General features: G+C 63.2%; 3 protein-coding genes across 6 annotated transcripts; 2 read left to right on the top strand and 1 right to left on the bottom strand.

Annotated features, from left to right (window-relative positions):
- The first annotated feature begins 1,539 nt into the window (after nt 1-1,539).
- POLR2H (RNA polymerase II, I and III subunit H) lies at nt 1,540-4,111 on the top strand. 2 transcript variants are annotated; one of them, XM_063407978.1, is made up of 5 exons: nt 1,542-1,694; nt 2,031-2,114; nt 2,810-2,903; nt 3,411-3,494; nt 3,615-4,111. In XM_063407978.1, exons 1-5 carry the CDS (start codon nt 1,622-1,624, stop codon nt 3,730-3,732), a joined length of 453 nt encoding a protein of 150 aa, XP_063264048.1. In that variant the 5' UTR covers nt 1,542-1,621; the 3' UTR covers nt 3,733-4,111. The 2 variants fall into 2 exon arrangements, with proteins under 2 accessions (XP_063264049.1, XP_063264048.1); XM_063407979.1 differs by lacking the exons at nt 2,810-2,903; nt 3,411-3,494 and having other exon boundaries at nt 1,540-1,694; nt 3,615-3,712.
- Nucleotides 4,112-4,411: 300 nt separating this feature from the next.
- Nucleotides 4,412-7,901, bottom strand: THPO (thrombopoietin). The gene is made up of 6 exons (XM_063408344.1): nt 7,653-7,901; nt 6,346-6,789; nt 5,455-5,582; nt 5,285-5,371; nt 4,916-5,080; nt 4,412-4,810 (listed from the first exon to the last, which is right to left on the bottom strand). The coding sequence occupies exons 2-6, from the start codon at nt 6,383-6,385 to the stop codon at nt 4,628-4,630; spliced, it is 603 nt and encodes a 200-aa protein (XP_063264414.1). The 5' UTR covers nt 6,386-6,789; nt 7,653-7,901; the 3' UTR covers nt 4,412-4,627.
- Nucleotides 7,902-11,409: 3,508 nt separating this feature from the next.
- CHRD (chordin) lies at nt 11,410-21,659 on the top strand. Of its 3 annotated transcripts, none has more exons than XM_063407928.1 (24): nt 11,410-11,651; nt 13,680-13,962; nt 14,297-14,400; nt 14,918-15,041; nt 15,435-15,572; nt 15,649-15,766; nt 16,694-16,790; nt 16,895-17,036; nt 17,110-17,250; nt 17,753-17,835; nt 17,932-18,079; nt 18,177-18,283; nt 18,369-18,485; nt 18,572-18,728; nt 18,821-19,062; nt 19,150-19,263; nt 19,490-19,702; nt 19,785-19,878; nt 19,992-20,048; nt 20,138-20,241; nt 20,388-20,490; nt 20,594-20,763; nt 20,928-21,021; nt 21,183-21,659. In XM_063407928.1, exons 2-24 carry the CDS (start codon nt 13,833-13,835, stop codon nt 21,248-21,250), a joined length of 2,865 nt encoding a protein of 954 aa, XP_063263998.1. In that variant the 5' UTR covers nt 11,410-11,651; nt 13,680-13,832; the 3' UTR covers nt 21,251-21,659. The 3 variants fall into 3 exon arrangements, with proteins under 3 accessions (XP_063263998.1, XP_063263997.1, XP_063263999.1); XM_063407927.1 differs by having other exon boundaries at nt 11,411-11,651; nt 14,915-15,041; XM_063407929.1 differs by having other exon boundaries at nt 11,413-11,651; nt 14,915-15,041; nt 20,609-20,763.
- Nucleotides 21,660-22,779: the final 1,120 nt, after the last annotated feature.

Raw genomic sequence — 22,779 nt, 5'->3', positions numbered from 1 at the left:
GGTTTCTGCCCTTCCCCGAGCCCGGGTGGACAGAGTGGGGAGGGGGCTGCGGGTCTTGGGGGCGTTACCCGCCCAGGCGATGATTAGAAGGAGCCGAGGTTCCGTCCCAGCGCATTAAGCCTGTCCCCGCTGAGTGCCACCGCCGCGGGGTGACCCCGCCGTGAACCGCCCACGCTCCCCCGACGAGCCAGCAGACCCCTGGCACCAGCACCCCCCTTCACACCAGTGTCCCCGCTGTGTCACCACACTGCCCCGTTCCGCTGCCTGCGCCTCAGGCATGCGTGAGGATGCGCTGGCACCGTGTCACGGAGGGGACATGCCATGGAGAGGTCACACCTGTGTGTGTCTGGGGAGCACAGGCATCCTGTGACAGGCCGCCCAGTGCGGATGCTGGGGCACCTCGGCTCTGGGGGCCACCGGGACCACGACCTGGAAATGTCTGGCTCCCGGGGACAGGGTGGGCTATGTCCCCACGAAGCCATCTCGCTGTAGGCATAAGGGCGACGCACGGGGAGCAATATCCCATAGATGTCCCCGATCGTGGTCCCTAGGGAGATGGTGGCATGTGACGCACACACAGTGCCGTGCCACCCGCCGTCCCCGGTCCCCATCTCACCGGGACACCTGCAAGCTTCACCAGTCTTCTCTGTGCCACATCGGGGCGGGCACACGCTGCCCAAACGAGGTGCAGGGTGCCCAGTGCCAAGCCTCTCCTGAGGCAGGGAGGAATTTGTTCAGGCAGGCTGGCGGTGGCATTTGGGGAACGGGAAGGACAAGGCTGAACTCTTGAACCCGCACCGGCAGCTCCCAGCCAGATGCCAAGCATGGAACATCCCGTGGCGCCCACCGTGTGAGCGGCCCTCGGCCGTGCCAGACCCCCCTGCTCCCCTCACGGGTCACCGGCAGGACACGGGGGACGGTGTCACACGTCCCTCCCCGCCGTGGCTGGCGGGCGAGGAGGAGGAAGCCGGTGGGGGCTGCAGCCCCGAGAGCCATCGCTGGCTGAGTCCGCGCAGCTCATGGCACCGATGTCCAGCTGCCATCGGGGGCGACGTCCCTCTGTCCCGTGCGGCGGGGGTGGGACGCAGGCTCCAAGAGCCCCGCGGGACGTGCCGGACCCCTCCCAGGACACCCCCTGGGACACCCCAGACCCCTCCCGAGACACCCTGGACCCTCCCGGGACATCCCGGACCCCTCCTGGGACATCCTGACCTCTCCCGAGACACTTCGGACGCCTCTCGGGACACCCCAGACCCCTCCCGAGACACCCCGAACCCTTCCTGGGACACCCCAGACCCCTCCCGGGACACCCCGGTCCCCTCCCGGGACACCCCGGACCCTTCCCAGGACACCCCAGACCCTTCCCGGGACACCCCGGACCTCCCGGGACTGCCCGTGCCCGCCGCTCGGGGGCGCTCCGGTGCCCGCTCGGTGCCGGGGGCGGGGCCGCGGCGCGCGGGTCCCTGCGCGGCCTGGCAGCGCCCCCTGCCGGCCCCGGCGGTCCTGGCGGGAACTGGCCCCGCCCACCGTGAAGCCGCTTCCGCCCCGCCGCGGAGTGCTATTACGTCATCAGTGTGCGGCGGGCGGGAGCGGCGCCGGGAGCGGGAGCGGAGCCGCTGCCATGGCCGGGATCCTCTTCGAGGACATCTTCGACGTGAAGGACATCGACCCAGAGGGCAAGAAGTTCGATCGCGGTGAGTTGGGCCCCGGCCCGCTTCTCCCGGTCCCCCGTCCGCCCGTCCCGCCGGCACTGGCTCCTCCGCGTGTTGCCAGCCCCCGGAGCGCCCCGCTTCCCCGGGGCTTCCCCAGCCCGGCTGCTGTGCCCACCACACCCCCGCGGGCCCTGTGCCTTGCGTTCCTCGCCCCACCGTGTTCCTCGCACACCTCCGTCAGCTGCCGGGCCCTGGCATCCATCCCAAACCCATCCGAAAACGGCTCCGGTGCCAGCCTGGCGTGGGAAGAGACCCTGTTCCCACCCAGCCCTCGGAGATCTTCTCTGTCCTGGTCCCTGACTCTGCTGCTCTCCCCAGTGTCGCGCCTGCACTGCGAGAGCGAGTCCTTCAAGATGGATCTCATCCTGGACGTGAACATCCAGATCTATCCCGTGGACCTCGGTAAGCACAGGGCGAGTCTGCCGGTGTCAGCTTGGCTGGGCGAGGTTAGAGAGGATGGAGCCAGGAATTGCTGTGATCAAGGAATAAGCTGCCTCACGCTTCCCTGTGCCCCTGTTTTGTCCCCAGGTGACAGGAGGTTCAGGGCACTCTCAGTGAACTGAGGCTGAGCCGGGTTTCTGGTTCTCCTCCGTGTGTATTTGGGCTCACCTCTCTCCCTTTCCCTGCAGACACTGTCTGAGGAAGCTGCTTCAGCTGGTGGTAACCAGGCTTTAAGGGAAACTCCTGCAATTAACTTCTGCAGCTAAATACACTAAATGCATGGAAAAGAGAATATTACCCTCGATAAAACACAGAAGGGCTGAAGCTGATGCTGCAGGAGCCTCATGTGCCTGCCCAGATCCAGCCAAGCCCTCCAGGGCAATATAAGTGAATATCTTGTTGTGTCCCCTGAAAACACCAGCAGTGGTGTCCTTGTGACTCTGGTTTCCTCTGTGATGTGGGGGACAAGGAGACACAGGATCCAGTGTGAAGTTTCACACATTCCCCACAATCCTATTGGAAGACTGGCAGCAGGGACAGAGCTTGTTTAGCACCCCTGGCAGGGTGGCCCTTTGCCACCACCCTGAGTTCTGGCTGTGTCTGCTGCTGCTCTGGTTGTGCTCTAACATTCTCAGTGCCCCTCTGGCCTCCTCCAGGGGACAAATTCCGCCTGGTCATTGCCAGCACCTTGTATGAGGACGGCACCCTGGATGATGGCGAGTACAACCCCACGGATGACCGGCCGTCCAGGTACAGCACCCAGCTGCGACCCACGGGGGTGGGGACGAGGGAAAAAGGGAAGTGCTGAGCTTGAATATTTCAGGTGGGACACCAAGAGGAATTTCTTTGTGCAGGGTGGATTAAACATTGGAATGGGCTGCCCAGGAGGGTGGTGGATTCACTATCCCTAGCATTAAAGAAAGACTGAACATATGCCATGGTCTAGGTGGTTGACAAGGTGGTGTTTGTGGAGCCCCTGCAACGTCTTGACTCAATACACAGGGTCTGGCCTTGGCAGGACAAACTTTGAATCTCCACCCAGCCTGAAAGAAAGAACTCCCCAATGGTTTAAGCCTCAGCTCCACTCCTAAAAAGCACATAGCTACAGGTGTTCAGTCACAGGTTGGACCTGATGATCTGAGAGGTCTTTCCAATCTATTTGACTCTGTAGTTGTGAGGTATCTTCTCCCAGAGGACACCGGGCTGGGGGAATGTCCAGGTTTGATTCCTTGCTGACCTCAGGCTGTGCTGTTGCAGGGCAGACCAGTTTGAGTACGTGATGTATGGCAAGGTGTACCGGATCGAGGGGGACGAGACCTCCACGGAGGCGGCCACGCGCCTGTGAGTGCCTGTGGAGAGCGGGGGACGCAGTGCCCCGGGGTGAGGTGGGGAACACTGGGAGCTCGGCTCGGGCCTCCCTGGGGATTCCCTGCTCTCACTGCTCCTCTCCTCCCACCTCAGCTCTGCCTATGTGTCCTACGGGGGGCTGCTCATGCGGCTGCAGGGAGACGCAAACAACCTGCACGGGTTTGAGGTGGACTCTCGCGTTTACCTGCTGATGAAGAAGTTGGCCTTCTAGCACACCTCCACAGGCTGCCCCAAAGACATCCAGCTGGAGCCCTGAGAGCCCTCATTCTGCTCCAGCATCCATGCTGCCCAGCCTCTGCAAAGCTGAGGCGGCAGGAGCAGTCCTTCTTCTCATCCCAGTGTCTTCTGACTCCTGCTGGGATCCACATCTCTGTGAGGAGAGAGGTGCCTGACAATCTGAGTGGACACCGTGCTGTGCTCCAGTCTCGCCTGATGGCATCTCCTCACCTTCACCTCAACAGCCCTGGCTGTGGCCAGGAGCAACCAGACTGGGACAGTTGCCTGCCTGCCTCTGGGGACTGGGGACCATTCCCTCAGGAACCATCCTGGGGCAGGCTGCCTTGGTTTTGATTAAACTGGGATGTTTTCTACACCTGGCTGTTTGCTGAGAGAGGAGGCTGGCAGGGAGTGGATACACCTGCGCAGGGGCAAAGGGGGAACCCTGCCACTCCCCAAAGGATGGAGAGTCCAGACCTGTGACAGGTGGGTGCAGAGGAGGAGTGGCAGCTCAGGGCCGTGCCGGGGGCTCCTGCAGCACTGACAGCTGCCGCGGGTGGGAACAGGCACTGAGAGAACTGGGAGCATGTCCCAGAGGAGCTGGCTTCTGCCCCGGGCCTGGGCACAAGAACACACACAGCTCTTTAGAAAAATATCTCTTTAATGGAAAAGCATTCACAGTAGAGGTGCCTGCCCAGGTGGGAGCAGGGCCCGTGCCTGCTGGCACGTGAGTGTCACTGTTTGCCTCCATGCGCTGCACAGCAGACAAAGACTCCAGGAACAGGTGCCAACCCTTTCCCTGTGGGCATCTTCCTGGGCACCCAGAGCACAGCTTAGTGTCCTGCAGGATTGTTCCAGCATCACTTTGTGGTTGAACCCTGTGTGCAGCCTCACCAGGCCCCGCATGGAGGGTCTCTGCTGTCCCCCTGTCCTTGCTTGCACAAGACCTTGGCCAGGTCGTAGAAGAAGAAGCGCAGCTTGCCCTGCACCAGCTGCCGGTAGGTGAGGAAGATGCTGGTGATGTGGGTCTGCTCCATGGAGTGTGGGGAGCAGCTCGGCTCCCAGTGTCCTGCCTGAGGGGCGAGAGTGCGACAGAGGGGTGGCAAACGCTGTTGCACCCAACCCAGCCCAGCTGGCACTTGTGCCAGGGTGGTCTGGCTTGTGTGGGTAGGTCTCACCTCCCAGCTGAAGGTCTGCAGGAGCAGGAAGAAGGAGTTGGCGTGTCGGTAAAGCTGGCTCAGCTGTCTGGACCCACACTCATCGCTCACCTGGCCCTGGGCCCCGGCTGCAGCACCCAGCAGCAGGGCCAGGTCACACAGGATCTCCCGCCGCTTGGTCTCGTTCTGGGGGAGCAGACAGTGACCCCCAGGGCCTCGTTGCTTCCTGTGCTCACCTTAGGTCTGGATGGGGTCCTCTACCCTCCCAGTGCCACCAGATATGCCTACAAGCATCTTGTTCAGCATTTCTGGTGCTTGTGCCAGCCCAAGGTTCCTTTTCCAGTCCTGTTAGCACACCGATGCCAGCACCCTCCTCCCAGCCCCTCTCACCGATTTGGATTTCCACTGCTGGAAAGTGAAGTCCACCAAGGGCAGCACTGCAGGGCAGCTGAGTGCAGGCAGGGCCTGGCATTGGCCCTAGTGAGGAGAGATGTCAAGGTGAGGTGCCAGGAACTGTGCATGTCCCTGGTCTTGGGTTTTATGGGGGACTGTATCCTCACCACTCTCTTTTCCATGTCCTTGGCCTCCACGATGTATTTCTGGATAAGCCTGTTGTCACAGACCAGCCGTGTTGGGCTGGCACGGTCCTCTTTCACATGCAGGAGGAAGGATGTGAGGAGGAGCAGTCCTGGAGGAGATGGGTTTGCCTTGTGCATTGTGCCAGCCTCTCTGGCAGCCTGCAGGTGGCAAGTCCTCTCCCCAGCCCCGTGGTGGGGATGCAGGGAGGTGTGAGCGGCTGAGGAGGGCCCGGTGCTGCTCTCCAGTCAGCCAGCGAGGGGTGCCCAGTGCTCACGGGGGAGAGCCAGGTTTTCCCTGCCAGTGCTGTGTGCCAAGGGGCCGCACAGCCATGTCTGCCAGGTTTCTCAGCCACGCTCCAGGCAAGCAAGCGGGGCTGTACTCCCTGTGCAGACCAGGGCCAGCCCTCCGGATCCCTGCCAAGAGCAGTTCCAGGCGTCATGTGCACTTCGGGGAATCCCGGCCTGCAGTGTCCCATAGGGAACATCAGTTCCTGGCCGCTGCCCTGGCTGAGTGCTCCCCTGCCAGCACTGCCTTCCCCAGTGCTGCTGCACACTGCTGTGCCCAGCAACTGCCCATCCTGCCAGCCTCTCCAGTGCCCTCCTTGCTTCCTCTTGCCTGCCTCACTCCCTGCCCCGACACTACACCTGTCCCCAAAAATCCTCAGTGCACTCTGTTTACCTAGGATGGGCATGGAGAGATGCTTGGTTGCCCTCACATGTGGGCAGTGGCCAGATCCAACCAGCCCGGAGCCACCCTTGGCGTTTGATGCCCATCTGTGTGATTCACCCTGCAGGGGACCCTCTGGCTGTGGGGTCACAGTGTCCACTGTCCCTTCCTGCGCTCCCAGTCCCCCCTGTTAGCCACACACTCACTGTTCAGCTCCATGCTCGGCTGGGGGCTTCGGCCCTGCATCTTCCACCCTGGGGCCAGCGGCTGCTCCCCGGCTCCCGTCCCCCTTCCATGGAGGGCAGTGGTGGCGCGGGTTCCCCGCGAGCCGCCCGGCCGGGACGTGGGGCCCGGGAGCGGCCCCGGCACGGCGCGGCTCTGCGGCTCTGGCCCGGCCGCCCAGCCGAGGCAGCACGATTTCCTGTTGTGTCGCCGCTGACCTTCCAGCAAAATCGCAGCAGGGGCCCCGGGCCCGGGGGAAGGCTTCCTGCCTCCGGCCGCTTCCTCCCTTGGCTCGGGGCACGGGAAGGGCGTCCCTGGGCGCCCTCCGTGGCCGCTCACCTGCCCCCAGGCCTGAGCGCTCAGCAGCAGCACCTCAGTGTTCAGTGCCTCAGCTGTGCCTGTGCAGGGCTCGGGGGTGACCGCGGTACCTGCAGAAGTGATGGCATCAGTGACCCGGCACTGGACAGTCCCAGGAACGTCAGCCCTAATGAGATCCTGCTCCTGGCTGTGGCAGCCAGGCATGAAAGCCATCAAAAACCCTCTCCCACAGGTGGACCAAAATCCTGGTGACCCTCTCCCAGAGGTGGACTTCATCCATGGTGACCTTTACCCTATTAGACCCCCATCCCTGTTGACCCTCACACAGAGGCATGCTCTGACCCCTGCCTCCATCAGAGGTGGCTCAGGAGATCCCCAGGATGGCTGTGGGATCCCTGTGAGCTGGGGAGGGTGATGGCTCACAGGGGTCATGGCTGGTGCATGGCCCCAGGGCTGTTTTACCAGGGGTATTGGTTGGGAATGAGCTGGGTGAGGCACCCACAGATGTTCCCTCTCTGGGTAGGAGAAGCACCAGAGGCCTGTTCAGCACCATGCCCTGGGAAAGTCAGCCCCCACTGGGCGCTCTGGCAGGGGGTGCACATCCCCGTGCCCATGTGTACGTGTGTGTCCTCCCGTACTGCACACGTGTGCACACCCACCACGTGCACCCTCAAACCTACGTGTACACACGTGCACTTCCCTGGCACACGTCGGGGCATGCGCTCAGATGACCCCCACCCCGGCAGCCCCCACGGCTTCCCTTTGGGGGCACCCCCCTCCCCGCACACATCCTCTCGCTCCCGGTGTCCCTGCAGCCCTGTGTTTCCTTCTCACACCCCGGCTCTCGCACACTCTCGCACGTTCCCACCCCCGTCCCTGTGGACAGCAGTTCCCGGCAGCGCCTGGCTGGGTGACAACAGCTAAAGTAAACACCCCAGCCCGCTCCACCTGCCCCGTGCCCTGCTCAGCCCACCTTGCAGGGTGCCTGGATGGGGGGTCCAGCGGGTGCCACGACTCCAGGGATCAGATTGATGGCCTCCCTGGCTTGTCTGGGCACAACTGGCAGCAGCGGGACCTGTGAGCACTGGGGTCAAACACCTCCGGGCTTCCTCCACACGGCCTCCTGCGGACGTGACAAGCTGCAATCATGCCCGTAATCACGCCCATCAACACCCTCAGCCCCTCTGCCAGCTCTGGCCTCGGGCCCACTGCTGTCCCCATGTCAGTCCCTGCCATGCCCCTACCATGTCCATTCCCTGTCCCTCCCTGGGTGCAAAGTCACTGGTGATGCCAGGCTGGAGAGCTGCGGTGCCCTGCATTCCTTCTTGATTAGGCAAACAAACCCGTCAGGGGAAACTGGAGAGCAACTGGAAACTGGAGGTCTAATGGACCCCCCATGGGCAGCCTAAGGTGCCTACAATAGTCCCTTTACTCCAAAATATTTCTTTCAACAATGCCAGAAGCTGGCAGGCAGCATGAGCCTGTGCCCGTGGGCAGCCTGGTATTCCTCTGCAGGAAAGGGCAATGCCAGCATTTGCTGCCCATGCCAGGGGGGCAGAGGATGTGTGGGAGAGCCCCTGCTTCTGGCCCCAGCCCGAACCCACCGATGCTTCACGCTGTAGACAGAGAGAGTGTGGGGGCAGTAAGTGAGGCACAGGGACCCCAGAGGGACACGGGGGCTGCAGCCAGGCAGCCCGGGCTCTGGCAGGGGACAGGAAGCCAGGCGGGGCCGCGGGGCTGCACAGCTGGCCGGATCCCGGTGCCAAGATTCCCACCTCTCCTTACGGGGTGCAAAGTGCTGGGAATCCCGCTGCAGGGACAGCCGTTCGCACCCACTTTGCCAAGGTGCTGAAGACAGCAGGAGGTGCCAGAATCAGGGAAAGGGGGGGAGAGAGGAGGAAGACGCCGGGGTGGGGGGGGAGACTGTGCTTCGGTGGCACAGCTGCTGTCCCCGCAGGCCACCCAGATGTGCTCGGTGGGCACCCCCAGGATGTCAGTGCTAGCATGGGAAGCAAACCTGGCCTTCCAGGGGCAGGGAGGGGGGGTCCCAGCCCCCTTTGAAGCCCCCATAAAAGGGTCTGGCATAAAGGAAAGAGAAAGTCAAAGGAACAAAGAGAGCGGCTAATCCTGGCGTGAGCAAACAGCCCCGTTTGCTCAGGGCACAGCTGGCTCCGGGGCCGGGGAAAGGAGCACAGCGGGGCTCTACGGGTGCCAGGCAGCGGGGGACCCTCTACCCGGGCTGCCCCTCCCCGACACGGGGCAGTCCCCGGGAGCAGGGTCCCTCCTGGACCCTCCGGGCTTTTTCGCTACATATGCAAATCGCCAATAAACATCCGTGGGCAAATCCTGCTCCCCGTGCAACCCGGTCCTTGCACTGCTCCCAGACAGCCGTCCCAGGGGAACACCCACGCTGCCGGGTAATGGGACTTGCAAGGGGCACCTTGTACACAGTACGGCAGTTGGGGGTGACGGATGGCAGGGTTTTACTTTTCCCAATTTTCAGCAAGACAGCTGAAAATGCTGCCCAGCACCCCAGCACAAACCTTTCAGTGCTGCCCAGAGGATGTCCATGAGCAAACCCTCTTTTCCTTGGGCAAGGGCACCTAATGCCAGTGGCTCTGCTGGCATCTGGAGCGATTCCTCCTCTACCATCCCACTTCTCAGCCAAGCTTCTCACTCCAATGGGGCGCACGGAGTGTGCTGGGAGGGCACCTCGTCCCTCCTCCTCCATCCCATGGAGAGGAGAAGGGGTTAATGCCAGGCAGCCGAGCCGCAGGTGGGCGCAAGAATGAAATTCCTTCTCGCTGTCCTGCGAAGTCTGGGCACAAATATTTGCCTGCATGTCCGGTGGGGAGGGGGGAGACCACCATCGCTTCTGGGAGCTTGCTAATCCCCATGCCAAACAAGGCCCCCACATGCTCCCCACCTTCCTCCTTCTGGGGTCACCCTGCAAAGCCTTTGAGGAAGGGACATTTGGGGTCAGGGGGACACCAGCACCTTTGGGTGCTCCTGTGAGCAGAGAGCTCTATGGGGTTGACCGGGCACTGGGAACAGGTATCTTGTTTAGGGACACTGCCAGGATCTGCTTGGCATGGCAGATGAGACTGTTTTGGGGTTTCCATTCTGCTCCCCAAGCCGTGGCCACCACAGCAGGATGAGATGAAGGCGAGGGCCCCAGCCATCCCCACCATGTCAGCAACGCACCCTCCATAATAAATTCCACGTGTTCACAGACAGAAAATAGCCAGAAAATTCCCCCGCTCCCCCCACACTGCATCCCCCTTCTGTACCTACCACCCCCAAAACTCCCTCTATCCCCAGACCCCCCTGGCCTTCATCTGGGATGGCCCAGCCCTGCAAGTCGCCTACCAGTTGTGCAAATATTGCCGGAATGGCTGTAATCCCTGTGTCCAACGTGAATTATGAGATATTTCCACCCATTACGACAGCCCCCCCCCCCGCCCCGCCGCGTGTGTGAGGCCGGGGGGATTAGACACGGCACAAGCCACGCTCAGCACAAAGATTTGGGGAGGCTGACAGCTCTCTGCATCGCACACAGGGGCGGGGCAGTCGAGGGGGGCTCTTTTTGGAGGGAGGGAGGGCCCCACATGCCTTCCCGTCTTCAGGCTTATGCCTGGAGGGGGTGTTGGGGTGCCCAGAAGGCAGTGGGAGGCTGTGAGAAAGGGGGACCCAGGGCATGCAGCTTCACCACGACCCCATCCCTGGGGAGCAGAGGCTCCTTCCTGCCGCCCTGAGCTGGGCTTGTGTTCAAAGCCGCGAGCAGGCAGCAGCTGACGAGGGCGGACAATGGGAGCTGCGCAGGGCAGAGCTCGGGTGAGGGCCTGCTGAGACACCCCCCATGCCACAGCCTGGCACCACAATCCCCTGGAATACTCCGTGGGGCCCTCACCACCGGGCAGGGCACATGCCCACGAAGCCCCTGCAGAACTACAGGCACCGTTGGGCACCCCACCTGCACTTTGGTGGGACAGGAAACACCCCCTGGAACCATCACCCACCCACCGGGAAGAAGCCAGTGCCCGCCCTGGGAAGAGTTGGTGGAGGGGTGAAGGCGCCAGGCTTGAGGCTGCCATGGTCAGCTGTCTCCAGCGCAGTGCAGCTCCAGCTGCCTGCAGCTGGCAGTCCCGTTGGGGATGTGCTGGTGCCAGGCCCAGCTCTGGAGCCTCAGAGGTGCCTTTGTGCAGGGCACTGCTCTTCACACACATGTGTGGGCACTGAGAAGTAGCTGGTGGGACTGGGACCCTTTCCCAGCACTGCCCTTGGCTGGCACCATCCCCTCTCCAAGAACACAGGGACCCCCAAGGCTCTGTCAAGCCACCTCTGCCTATTGATGAGGGCACTCCTTGGCATTTCCAGGGGCAGCCTAGGCTGTGAACGAGGGAAGCCCAGGCACGGCTGGAGCATCCATTTCCTCCCTGCCCACGTGCTTCCACTGCAGTGGCCGTGCCCCCCTCCCTGGGCAGGGATGCCCAGCACCCTCCTGACCCGATAGGTCCCATGCCAGCATACCACCCTGCTCCCAGCCTGGCAGTGCCGGATACCCTTGCAGCCCCTCTCTCCCTCACTCTGCCACCCCATGCCTCGGATTCCCCTGTGCCGAGGGGCTGCAGCCAGGCCGGTTCCCCGTCTGTCTTTCCTTTCCCCTGGAAAGGGGAGGGAGCTTCCCTCATCTCTTCCCCGTGTCCCGCAGACGAGCCAGGAGACTGTGACGAGCTCTGGGTGCACAGAGCCAGCACCGGATTCCTGGCATCGGCGGGACAGCTGGGAGCCATCGCCCGCCTCCTCCCTGCTCAGCCCCGCTCAAGTCCCGCCGTCCCCAGAGCCGCTGCTGCGCTGCAGCGGGCACCGTGCAGCGACGCTGGCACAGCTACAGAGACCCCAACCCTGCCCTGCCCTCCACGCCGCTGGATCCCGGGCCAGCGAGGACGTCGGGAGAGAGGAGAGGGGACAGGTCAGTGACAATGCTGGGGACCGCGGGGAGGGCCAAAGGGTGCCGAGCTGCCGAGCATGGTCGCTGTTCGCAGACCGTGCTTACAAGCGGCAGGGTGTTGGGGACAGCCACGCCCGGGGGATGCCCCAGGTCCTGGCAGTGTCCCAGCCCTGGTGATGCCAGCGGGCTGTCCTGCCGGGGTAAGCCCGGTTACTCCTTGCTGTTTTCTGTCAGCTCCTGCCACGAGCCAGGTCCCCGGCAAGGCCAAGCTCCCCTGTCCCACTGCCCTCCCCGGGAGAGGTGGAGACGCGTGCCAAACCAGGGCAGGGAGTGGGATGGGGAAGTCATGGATAAGCTGGGGATGGGCAACCCCGTGCTGGCACTGGGGCATGGGGCGGTGGGCTGCAGCCCCCGCAGCTGCTCGCTGGGCTGCGGGGAGGCCCATGAGGAGCTTTCTGGGGAGGCAGGAGCCTGTTGTGCTCCAGCTGTGCCGTGTTTCCCTAGCTACACCGCGCAGCTGGCCGGGTGTTTGCACCTCCCGGAGTTGATTTTGGCAGCCCCGCGCTTCCCGCTCCTCCCCTCCCCACCCGCCTTCCCCCTGCCGGGCTCCCGCCTGCCACGCACCCACCACCCTCAGCCTCTCCCTGCCACCCTCGGCGGGGGTGGCAAGAGGGACATGGGTGACACAAAGTGCCCCCACTCCTCACAGGCTCCCCCTCCCCTAAATTCATGCCTCAGTTTCCCCAGATGGATGATGCTTTCCCCAAACATTTCCATGGGGTCTACTCACTGCCAATGTGTGCCACCCCTACCAGCCCAGGTGTGGGTGAAGAATGGGACTGGTGCTGGGTGCTACTCTCACAGCATCCCCACTCCAGATGCCCCTTCTCTCCCCGGGCAAGGGAACTCAGACATCCTGTTCCCCTGCAGCCCCTGTCACTGGTGGGCAGGATCCCAGGGTCCCGCTCTGGAACCTTGCGCTGCCCAGGGTGGGCATCAGCTGGAGAAATTTAGGAATGTGGAAGGCACAAGCTGGAGGGGGTTGGTTGTGCCTTTGCACAAGTGTGGATTGGGGGAGGGGGCCGGCTGTTTTGGGAGCCCATGCTCAGGGGCACTGAGGGGATGGAGGAAGGGCTGGCTGCAGGGGAACAGTGGATGGACAGTGCCCTGCAGTGCTCTGTGTCCTGGGGTGCCAAGGGACCTGGGAGTGGACTGAGTGGATGGAGCAGTCTCCAGGATGTGTCATGCCTGAGGAGTGGAGAGCAATGAGCCCTGGAAGAGCTCATGACTGGAGGTGGACTGTGTGGATGTGGGGATGCCAGGATGCTCTGTGCCCAGGAGATGCCCCATGCCAGGAAGAGTACACAGATTGAGGAGACCAGCATTTGAATGGGTGTGCCCTGCAAATGCCTTATTCTCGAGGGGTTTATCTGGATGAGAAGACTCCCGTGGGGCTCATGCCCTTGAAGAGGGGAATGTGAATGGGGGCATACCTGGGATGTCCAGTGCTCAACCCATGCTCTGTGGAAGAGGTGTGGACGGTGGTAGTGGTGTCTCCACAGAGCCTTATATCCCAGAGGGTGCTGTGTGAATCGGGAGGGGATGTCTCCAGGATGCCCAAAACCTGGGGGTGCCCGATGCTCTGAGAGAGGGTTATATCATAGAATCATGTAATAGGCTGGGCTGGGTTGCAAAGGACCGTAAACATCATCTGGTTCCAGCCTCCGTACCTCAGTTCCCCGTGCCCTGGGGCTGGCATGTCACTAGGGATGCTTTGCACCCGGGGGTACCGCATGCCCGGGGAGAGGGGGAGCAATGAATGGGGGGGATCCCCAGGACACCCCGAGTGCGGGGGTACCCCCTGCCTGGCGGGGCAGCCGCGTGCCCCGGTGTCGCAGGACGGGACAGGACAGGACGTCCCGTGCCAGGCGGGGGCGGCGGGGCCGGAGCCCCGAGGGTATGTGGGGGGGGTCGGAGCGCGGCGGGGGGCGCATCCCCCCCCGGCCGGCCGCTGCCTGCGCCTCATTAGCGGGGCCTTTGTTTGCACAGGGCTCGCAGCTCCCGCTTGCCCATGCCGCCGCCTATAAAGCGGAGCCGGAGCCGGCAGCCGGGCAGAGGCGGCGGCAGCGCCCGGCAGCGCCCGGCCCCCCCTCCCCGCCGCCGCCTCCGGTCCCGGTCCGCCCGCCCCGGCCGGCCGGCACCATGCGCGCCGCCGCGCTGTTGCTGCTCGTCCTGCTCCCGCTCCGGCCCCTGCCCGGCCGCGCCGCCCGCCCCAAGCTCGCCCTGCCCATCCGGCCCGACACGGACCCGCTGCCCCCCGGCGGGGCGGCAGGTAGGAGCCCCCTGCCCTACCCCTTCCTTCCCCCGCTCCGCGCACCCCCGGTCCTGAACAAGCCGCTGCCGCACCCACCCGCACACATCCCGCGTCGGGCACCCCCTCCCTGCCACCCGCACCCCCATCCGTGCACCGCATGCCTGAACCCCCCTTCTCTGGCACCCCACGTTCCGCCCCGGGCCCCCCGGCTGGCCGGGACCGGCACTGGCACCGGCACCGGGAGCGCAGCGGGCGGCGGGGCGGTGCCGGCCGGCCCGGGGCTGCGGCAGGGGGGTGCCCGCGGCCCGGAGGTGACCGGGGACGGCGGTGGGTGGTGGTGGGGTCTCCGCAGGCTGCGCCTTCGGGGGACACTTCTATGCTCTGGAGGAGACGTGGCACCCGGACCTGGGGGAGCCCTTCGGGGTGATGCGCTGCGTTATCTGTCACTGCGAGCCGGTGAGTGCCCCCACACTCTCCTTTCTCTGGCAGACCCCCGGGACTCGGGTCTGCTGGGGAGGGGGCTGGCAAGGAGGGAGTTCGACCTCTCTGTTCAATACACTCGTCTCCTTCCCATGGAAGAGGGAAGCGGGATTCCTTCAGCCAGCTGGACACCTGGATGTCCTCCTCCCCCGCGGCATGGGGGAGGAGAAGGGGGATTTAAAGGATCAGGCTTCATTCTTCCTCCCCCTCCTCGGGGATGGCCTCCGGCCCCCTCCCTCCCTCCGAGCAGCTCCCCGAGCCCGGGGCTGGCCGGGCCACGCACAGCTGGTTGGGAGGCTGGGGGCTGTGGGGAGGGGGCCCAGGTTTGGCTGCTGCACAGGCATCTGGGGACCGTGCAAGGTGTCCAGGGCTCCAGATGGAAAAAAATGTGGGAAGCCAGGCTGTGCCGGGAGGGCATAACTTGGAACACCTAGAAACGGCCTGGCACACCTTGGCACGGCTCTCCTGGGATCTTCTTGGCCCCCCACAGCAGAGGAACCACCGGGGGAAGCCCGTTGGGAAAGTGAACTGCAAGAACATGAAGCAGGACTGCCCCGTGCCTGCCTGTCCCCGGGCCACGCTGCTGCCTGGACACTGCTGCCACACCTGCCCCAAAGGTGAGGAGAGTGGGTGCTTCTCTACAGAGAGCCTCCACCAGTCTCCCAGGATCCCCCATCGGCCTGGGAAAGGGGGCATTGGCCACTCCCCTGAAAAGTGCTGGTCAATTTGTTATGAAAGTCACCAGTGCCCGTGATATGATGGGCAGGGGAAAGCCCTGATGGGAACAGCCTGAAAGGAGTGTAGAGAAGGCACACAAGGCTAAATGCCCTGCCTGTCCATGTGCCTGTGCACAGCATGCCCCAGCTAAGAGTCCCATAGTGATTCACAGGGCACATCTTGGGCTATCTCAAAAGGGACGATTTATTATTGTCCCCAACCCCAAGCTCTTGGGCACAAGCAGCCTGGTGTGACGTTTTCCTCCTCTGTCCACCCCATGCCAACCTTGCCAGGCCCCCCAGAGAAGAGCCCTGCACTCCGCTTTGACACCTTCGAGTACTTCCAGGACAAGGAGGATGACTTGGACAAGCCCTACAACGACCGCTCCTACCTCAGCTCTGAGGGCCTGGCTCGTGACGACGCCCGCACAGGTGAGCCACCCGCCCAGACAGCAGCAGTGTGGGGCACCCTCCATGCTCCCCCTCATCAGCAGCATCTCCTCCCCAGAGTTTGTGGCCCTGCTGACGAGTGGCCCAGAGCCGTGGCACCCCACATCCAGCGCCGTGGGCAAGGCTCGCTTCACCCTGCTGCGCTCCTCCCTGCTCTTCTCCATCAGCTATGAGCGGTGAGTCCTGCCCCCGTGCCCTGTCCAGCCTGGCACAGCAGGCAGCTCTCTGGAAAAGGGGGGGATGCAACAGTGCTTGTGCCTCAGTTTCCTTTCTGATATCCTCCCGCTCTGTCAGTGCAAGGCTCTTGGTGCCCTAGCCTTGCACTGATGGAGTGAGAGATTTGGAGAAGGGGGGGACAATGTGCTGAGCTGCAGCCTAGGTCAGCGGCCAGAATTTTGGCACACCCACAATGTAGGCCCAGCCTCACCCATTTGCCTCCAGATCTGGACTGGAAACAAACAGGAATGGTTCCAGGGCTCCCATGGGTGCAGCTGGCAGAACTGCTGTGCCACCCTGCAGGCTCTGCCGGTGGGCAGTGTCTTGGCACTGCTGCCAGGGTTCCCCATCCTTGCCATGCCCTCCCCCGGATGCCCGCCAGCAGCAGAGCCTCTCCTCTCCCCCCCTCCCTCCCGCTCCAGTTTCTTCTGCTCTTCCTCGCTTCCAGGCCGCTTTGCATAGTAAAGTGGTGACTAATTTCCAGCTCTGACAGGGGGAGCCAAGTGGAGCCGAAAACGCTCCTTATTTACAGCCTGAACACTCAGCTCCCAGCGGGTTCTGCCATGCTGCCTTTCCCGGCAGAGACCCTCATCCCACTTTGTACCAGTTAGACACCGCTCCAGGACAGGGATGCCCAGAGAATCCATGCCAAGCTGGCACTTGGCAGGACAGCAGTATTGGGCTAGTCCTGGAATGGGCGGGCAGGGCCTAGCACTTCACACCCCAGGAGAACGTCGTCCTTCTCCTGCCCACCCCAAACCCCCGGTGACCCCCGTTTGCCCTCCCCGACACACCCCTGTGCCTGACGCTGAGTGAGGGTGGTGCCGGGGGAGGGGAGGGGAAGGGCAGGTACGTGGCCCTTGCTCACCCCCCGCGGATGCTCGCAGGCTGGGGCGGCCGAGCCGGGTGCGTTTCAGTGACCCCGAAGGTAACGTGCTGTTTGAACACCCTGTGCAGAAGAGCGCTGCCCCCGAGGACGGCATGGTGAGAGGGGCTGGGAGGGCAGGGGGCACGGTGCCCCTTCCGACCCCTGCCGGATGTGTGGTGCCCCCCAGCCACCGCCCAGCCCTTCCACCCATCACCCACAGCTCTGCGGAATGTGGAGGACGGTGTCCAAAGCCAACGTCCAGCTGCTGCGGGGGGAACGACTCCGTGTGTCCCTCATCACCCGGGCACAGCCCTCCGGAGAGGTCCATGGAAGCATCCTCAAGCACCGGGCGCTCTTTGCAGGTAAGTCCAGCCCCCACATGCACACCCAGTGGGTGCCCACCAGAACGTCCCTCACGCCCCCGTCCCTGCACAGAGACATTCGGTGCCATCCTGACCTCGTTGGACCCCTTGCACTTGGGTGCTGGGGGCATGGCCATGCTGACACTGAGCGACACCGAGAACAACCTGCACTTCATCCTCATGGCCCGGGGACTGCTGGAGCCCGGAGCAAGGGGTGAGAGCGGGCAGGGAAGGGGAGGGAGGCACTGCCCAGAGGGGCTGCATAGACCTGAAGAAGTGCATGGCATGTCTGTGGCTCAAGATGCATGGGTCAGCGTCTGTGGGGTCAGGCTGGGCAGCTGGGCTGGGTGTGGGGCTCAGAATGGGTATAGGGGCTGTATTTGGGGTGGGGTGGAGGGTAAGGTGTGCATACATTATACATTGTGTGATTTGGGGTGCACATGGTGAGGAGGGGATGGTATGCACCTATGCAGGGGGGCCAGGGGTACTGCAGAGCATATGGTGTGTGAGGGTGGTTGTGCAAGAAGGATAGATTTGTGAGGTGGGTTTGCAAGGATTTAGGGCGTGCTGGAAGGAATTGTAAGGGTCCAGGCACACAGGGGAAGACAACTGGCAAGAAAGTGCCAGGAGTTTGGAGGTGGTAGGCACAGAGGTGTGGGTTTGACAGTGGTTGCAGACCCCTAGTCCAGCGGGTCCATTCCCTCTGCCATGTCCAGAATTCCCGTGGGTCCCGCTGAGGGTCCGCATCCTGCACCAGGGCCAGACGCTACGGGAGGTCCACGCCAACATCACTGTGCAGGTAAAGCGTTCTCTTCCCCCACGTGCCCTGGCAGCCACGGTGTAGCAGTGTCCACGGTGCCCAGGGCTGATCCATAGCACTCTATGCCCCTGCCAGGACCCAGACTTCGCGGAGGTGCTGAACGATCTGTCTGCCCAGGAGCTGCAGTGGCTGGTGCAGGGGCAGCTCCGCATCGTGGCTGAGACGGAGGGCCGGCACGCACGCCGGCTGGCTGGCACCATCACCACCCGCCGCAGCTGTGACAGTGAGCACGGGGCAGGCACGCTGGGGTGCAGGGGGATTGCTGTGCTCACCCCCCTGCCAATCTCACCCACCCTTGTGCCTCTCTCCCCGGTCTGAAGCCATCCAAAGTGTGCTATGCGGAGCAGACGCTTTGCTGCCGACCAAGACCGGGGCTGTAGGCTCAGCTAAACTGGCGCTGCATGAGAACGGCACCCTGGAGTACCAGGTAAGTGGTGAGCACCCATTTCCCTCTCGAGGGTCCCAGGTTTATCTGCCACCCTGGCACTGCCCCTTGGCACCCCCACCCACAGGTGCAGGTGGTGGGCACTGCCAGCGAGGTGGTGGGCATCACACTGGAGACCAAACCCCGGCGGAAAAGCAAGAGGAACGTCCTGTTTGACATGACACCCAGCTACAAGGATGGGCTGGTGAGCACTAGTTGATGCTGGGAGGGATGGTATGGGGACTTTGGGTGAGTCCCTGTCCCAACCTCCATGGTCTCCCACGGTGGCAGGCCTGGGGTGCCTGGGAGGGTCCCAGTGCCCGTGATGCCCACATGCTTCTACAAAACGAGCTCTTCCTCAACGTGGCCACCAAAGACTGGGCAGAGGGTGAGCTGCGGGGCCAAATCATCTCCCTGCCCTACAGTGGGCTGCTCGCCCGCTACACAGGTACCGGGGACACGTGGGGTGGTGATGGGGAGCAATGGGGCAGTCCTCCCACACGCCACCCACACCCTCCCACGGTCCCTGTCTGTGTGCAGAGATGCCCGTGGTGCTGGCGGGGCAGCTGGTGTCCCCCCCAGTGCACAGTGGTGCTGGGGGGCACGCCTGGCTCTCTCTGGATGAGCACTGCCACCTGCACTATGAGATCTCGGTGGCGGGGCTGGGACGCCCGAGCGACGGCACTGTCAGTGCCCACATCCATGGGGTGGCTGAGCTGGGGGAGATGGGCACCCGCCCCCATCAGCACAAGCGCCTGCTCAAGGGCTTCTACAGCACTGAGGTGAGGTGGGCACCCAGTCAGGGCACCACACTGCAGGGGCTGGGCCAGGCCTTATCCCCACCCTGGTGCCTTCTCTTGCCACGACAGGCTCAGGGGGTGGTGAAGGACTTGGATGCCGACCTGCTGCAGCACCTGGCCCAGGGCACTGCTTTCCTGCAAGTCAGCACCAAAGCACACCCCAACGGGGAGATGCGGGGACGGGTAGGTTCTTATCAGGGCAGGGCACCGTACCCATCCCCACTGCTGCCAGTGGCTGGGTGGCACTGCCTGGAGCAGGGTGGGAGGGGACAGGATCTTTCTGTTACAAGGTCCCAGCAGTACAGCCTGATGTGTTTTGTGGTCATGGGTGGTTCCTTCAGCAGCCCTGACCATGAGGGCAGCCAGGCATCGGCATGGGAAGTGACCTCCTGCTCATTGCCCCCTCCAGGTGCACATTCCCAACCAGTGTCATGCAGGAGGGACCCGCCTGGCCCCAGGGGAGTCCCTGGGGCAGGCAGAGCTCTCTGAGAGCACCAAGACCAGGGACCAGGAGCAGCTGAAGAAGGACCCCAATTCCTGCTTCTTTGAGGGTCAGCACCGAGCACATGGCACCCGCTGGGCACCTGACTATGACAAGAAGTGCTCCATCTGCAGCTGCCAAGTACGAGACCGGGGTTGTGCTGAAGGGGCAGCACCCATCAGTAATGCCCCTCTGTACTGAGCCCCATCCCTGCTGTCCCCAGAAGCGCACAGTGATCTGTGACCCCATCTTGTGCCAGCCCCTCAACTGTACCCACCAGGTGCACCCCGAAGAGCTGTGCTGCCCCATCTGTGAAGGTACCTGGGGGATGGGCTGGGGGGCTCCTTGTGAAAACAAGGTGGAGGTCCCTCTCGGAGACTTTGCTGCTGGCACCATGTGCATCCCCTCATGGCCCTCCTCTTCCTTGTAGAGAAGAAGACAGAGCAGGAAGAGCTGAAGCTGGAGCGGGCACGGGACAGTAGTGAGGGTGAGTCCTTGTGGGCATGGGCTGAGGGGGCAGCTCTGCAAAGGCCGAGTCACAAGGGCTGTGACTTCCTCTTCTTCTTCCTCTCCCAGGCTGCTACTTTGATGGCGACAAGACATGGCGAGGCTCTGGCACTCGCTGGCACCCTGTCGTGCCCCCATTTGGCCTCATCAAATGTGCCATTTGTACTTGCAAGGTGGGTGTGGGTTCCAGACTTGCCCCCCAACCTGGTCTGGCACCTCTGGGTGCTCTCAGTTCCCAAGCACCGTAGCTGAGGCTCAAAACAGGGCATGGGGAGCTGACTGCGCTGTGCCTCCTGTGAGCCCTGTGCCCTCCCTGCAGGGCACCACAGGTGAAGTGCACTGTGAGAAGGTGCAGTGCCCACGGCTCACTTGTGCCAACCCCGTGCGTGCCAGCCCCTCTGACTGCTGCAAACAGTGCCCAGGTACCTGCACCCCTCTCCTGCCCTCCATTCTCCCTGCATAGCCCCTGTGTGCCCCCATGGGCAATGCCCCAGGCTGCCCTGCCACAGGCGGGCATGCTCTCAGTGCCCTTTCCTGCAGCCCCAGAGAGGAGTGTCCCAGAGCTGGCTGACTCCATGCAGGCAGATGCACCACGGGCCTGCCGCTTTGGGCGCCGCTGGTACCTCAACAATGAGAGCTGGCACCCGTCCGTGCCCCCCTTTGGAGAAATGAAGTGTATCCTGTGCTGGTGTGTGGTGAGTGTGCCAGCCTGGGGCAGGCCCAGGGGAAGAGAAGGCGCCACTGTGCCAGTCCCCAGGGCTTTGGGAACGGGTGGGAGAGCAGCACCCCGGATACCCACTGCACCCTGAGGAGCTGCTGCCCCCCACCCTGGAGCTCAGCCCTTCTTTCTGCTCCCCAGTCGGGGGAGACGCACTGCCAGCGCCAGGAGTGCCCCACATCCGCCTGCGCTAGCCCTGCCACGAGGGACAACCCCTGCTGTGCCAAGTGCCGAGGTGAGTGCAGTGCCCACACACAGGCACCACTGCCCAAACACTCTGTGGCAGCCCCTGCACCTCCTGGCCTCCTTGTGCTGAGCCAGGGCTGGCACAACCACCCCAAGTGCCCTCCTGGCACCCACTGTGCCCATCTCTCAGCCCCACTTTCCCTCCCCCAGCCCTGGATGCCCCCTCAGATGCCCGGGAGAAGGCCCACGATGCCAAGGTGGAGTCACGGAGCCACTGAGCAGCGACTGCTGCCTGAAGCGGGGCAAGCACGCAGCGACGCTGGGTGGCAGGGGGGGCCCACTACTTATTGCCCCTGCCCGTGCAGGGCGGGGGGCACAGAGGAGCACAGGGGGGTGCACATGGCCAGGCCCCAGCCTGGGCACCCCATCTCAGCACGACTGCAATGCCAGGACTGCCCTCCCCACTCGTGCCAGTGGGCAGGGGCTGGGCTCACGGAGGTTGGGGCACCCGCTGCCCTGCCACTCCAAGCCCCCCTGGCCGGGGCACCGTGCCCATGTTGTACATAGTGTAAAGTTCCTCTGGCCCCTGTTTACTGCACCCACCCTGTCTCGGCCGGGTTTCTCACATAATTTATGGTGCCAGTGGATGGGGGTCAAGATGTATTTATTAAAACCAGAGCTATTGCCCACCTGGTTCCTGTCTCTTCCTAGCAGCAGCAGGCACAGGGCTGTGCCCCTGCATCCCGTGGGGAACTTGCAAGCCTTGGTATTGCTGGGGTTGGGGGTGTATATTTGGGGATATGGGGTGTGAAAGCCAGTGTCAGGATGAGGACACCTCTATGGGCTGTGGGGTGGCACTGGAGAAGACCAGATGAGTGTACAGTACCCACAGCTGGATCCACGATGAGAGCCTCTGCCCACGGTGGAGGCTGCCAACACAGTGCTTGGAAATGGTGCCCGCCAGCACAGGGAGAGCAGGACTCTGTTCCCCACACCTCCCTAGTGGCACAAAGAGCACAGCCTGGGCTGGCACTCATGGAGGCTGTTGTCCTGCAGCACCCACCAGGGCTGGGCACAGATACCCGTGGCTGTGCAGGGCAGACCCCTGTGCGTGCTCTGGGGCAGCACAACCCCAGTCACCCCAATACAGCTGCACTGGACTAAGGCCTTGTGGGGCCCATGGGAGACCCAACGCTGCCACCTGCCCTTTGATCCCTAACACAGAGGACTGAGGGATTTCTGGGGCCATTTGTACTGTGCTGGTACACACTGGGATGAGTGGGACAGTCAAGGCTATACTGGAACAGTACCAGAGCTGTAGGGAAAGTAACACTGGGCTCTGCTGGGATAGCAGTAAGGCATGGTGGCACAACCACAACACTGCAGTGGGACAGCGTTAGCCTATACTGGGGCTGCACCCAAGGTGACACTAGGCTAAACTGGAGTAGTGGTAGAGCAATGGAAGGTTGGCACTGGGGCACACTGGGCTGCGACAGAGCCCTGCATGCTAAGATGAGTGTCCTGCCCTGCATGAACCCACAGCCAGGTAGACACCTGTGCCAGCAGGGTGGCATCACCTGTGGTGGCCTTGCAGTGTGCTGGTGGCCCACAGCCAGGCACGCTGGTGGCAGTGGGCAGAGTATGTGTCCTGGCACAGGGCTTCCCCTCCGGATGAACATCCCTGCTGCCATGGGGCAGTGCCAGGAGCTGACGAGCAAGGAGGGAGCTCCGTGCCTGGGGATACAATGAGCGGGCAACCCATTTTGTCACCTCCCTGCCTCAAACTGGTTCATGTCGGGCAATGAAC

Source organism: Prinia subflava, chromosome 11, assembly GCF_021018805.1.
Source record: "Prinia subflava isolate CZ2003 ecotype Zambia chromosome 11, Cam_Psub_1.2, whole genome shotgun sequence".
NCBI classification, from domain to species: domain Eukaryota; kingdom Metazoa; phylum Chordata; class Aves; order Passeriformes; family Cisticolidae; genus Prinia; species Prinia subflava.
This window is presented reverse-complemented; position numbering and strand designations above follow the sequence as displayed.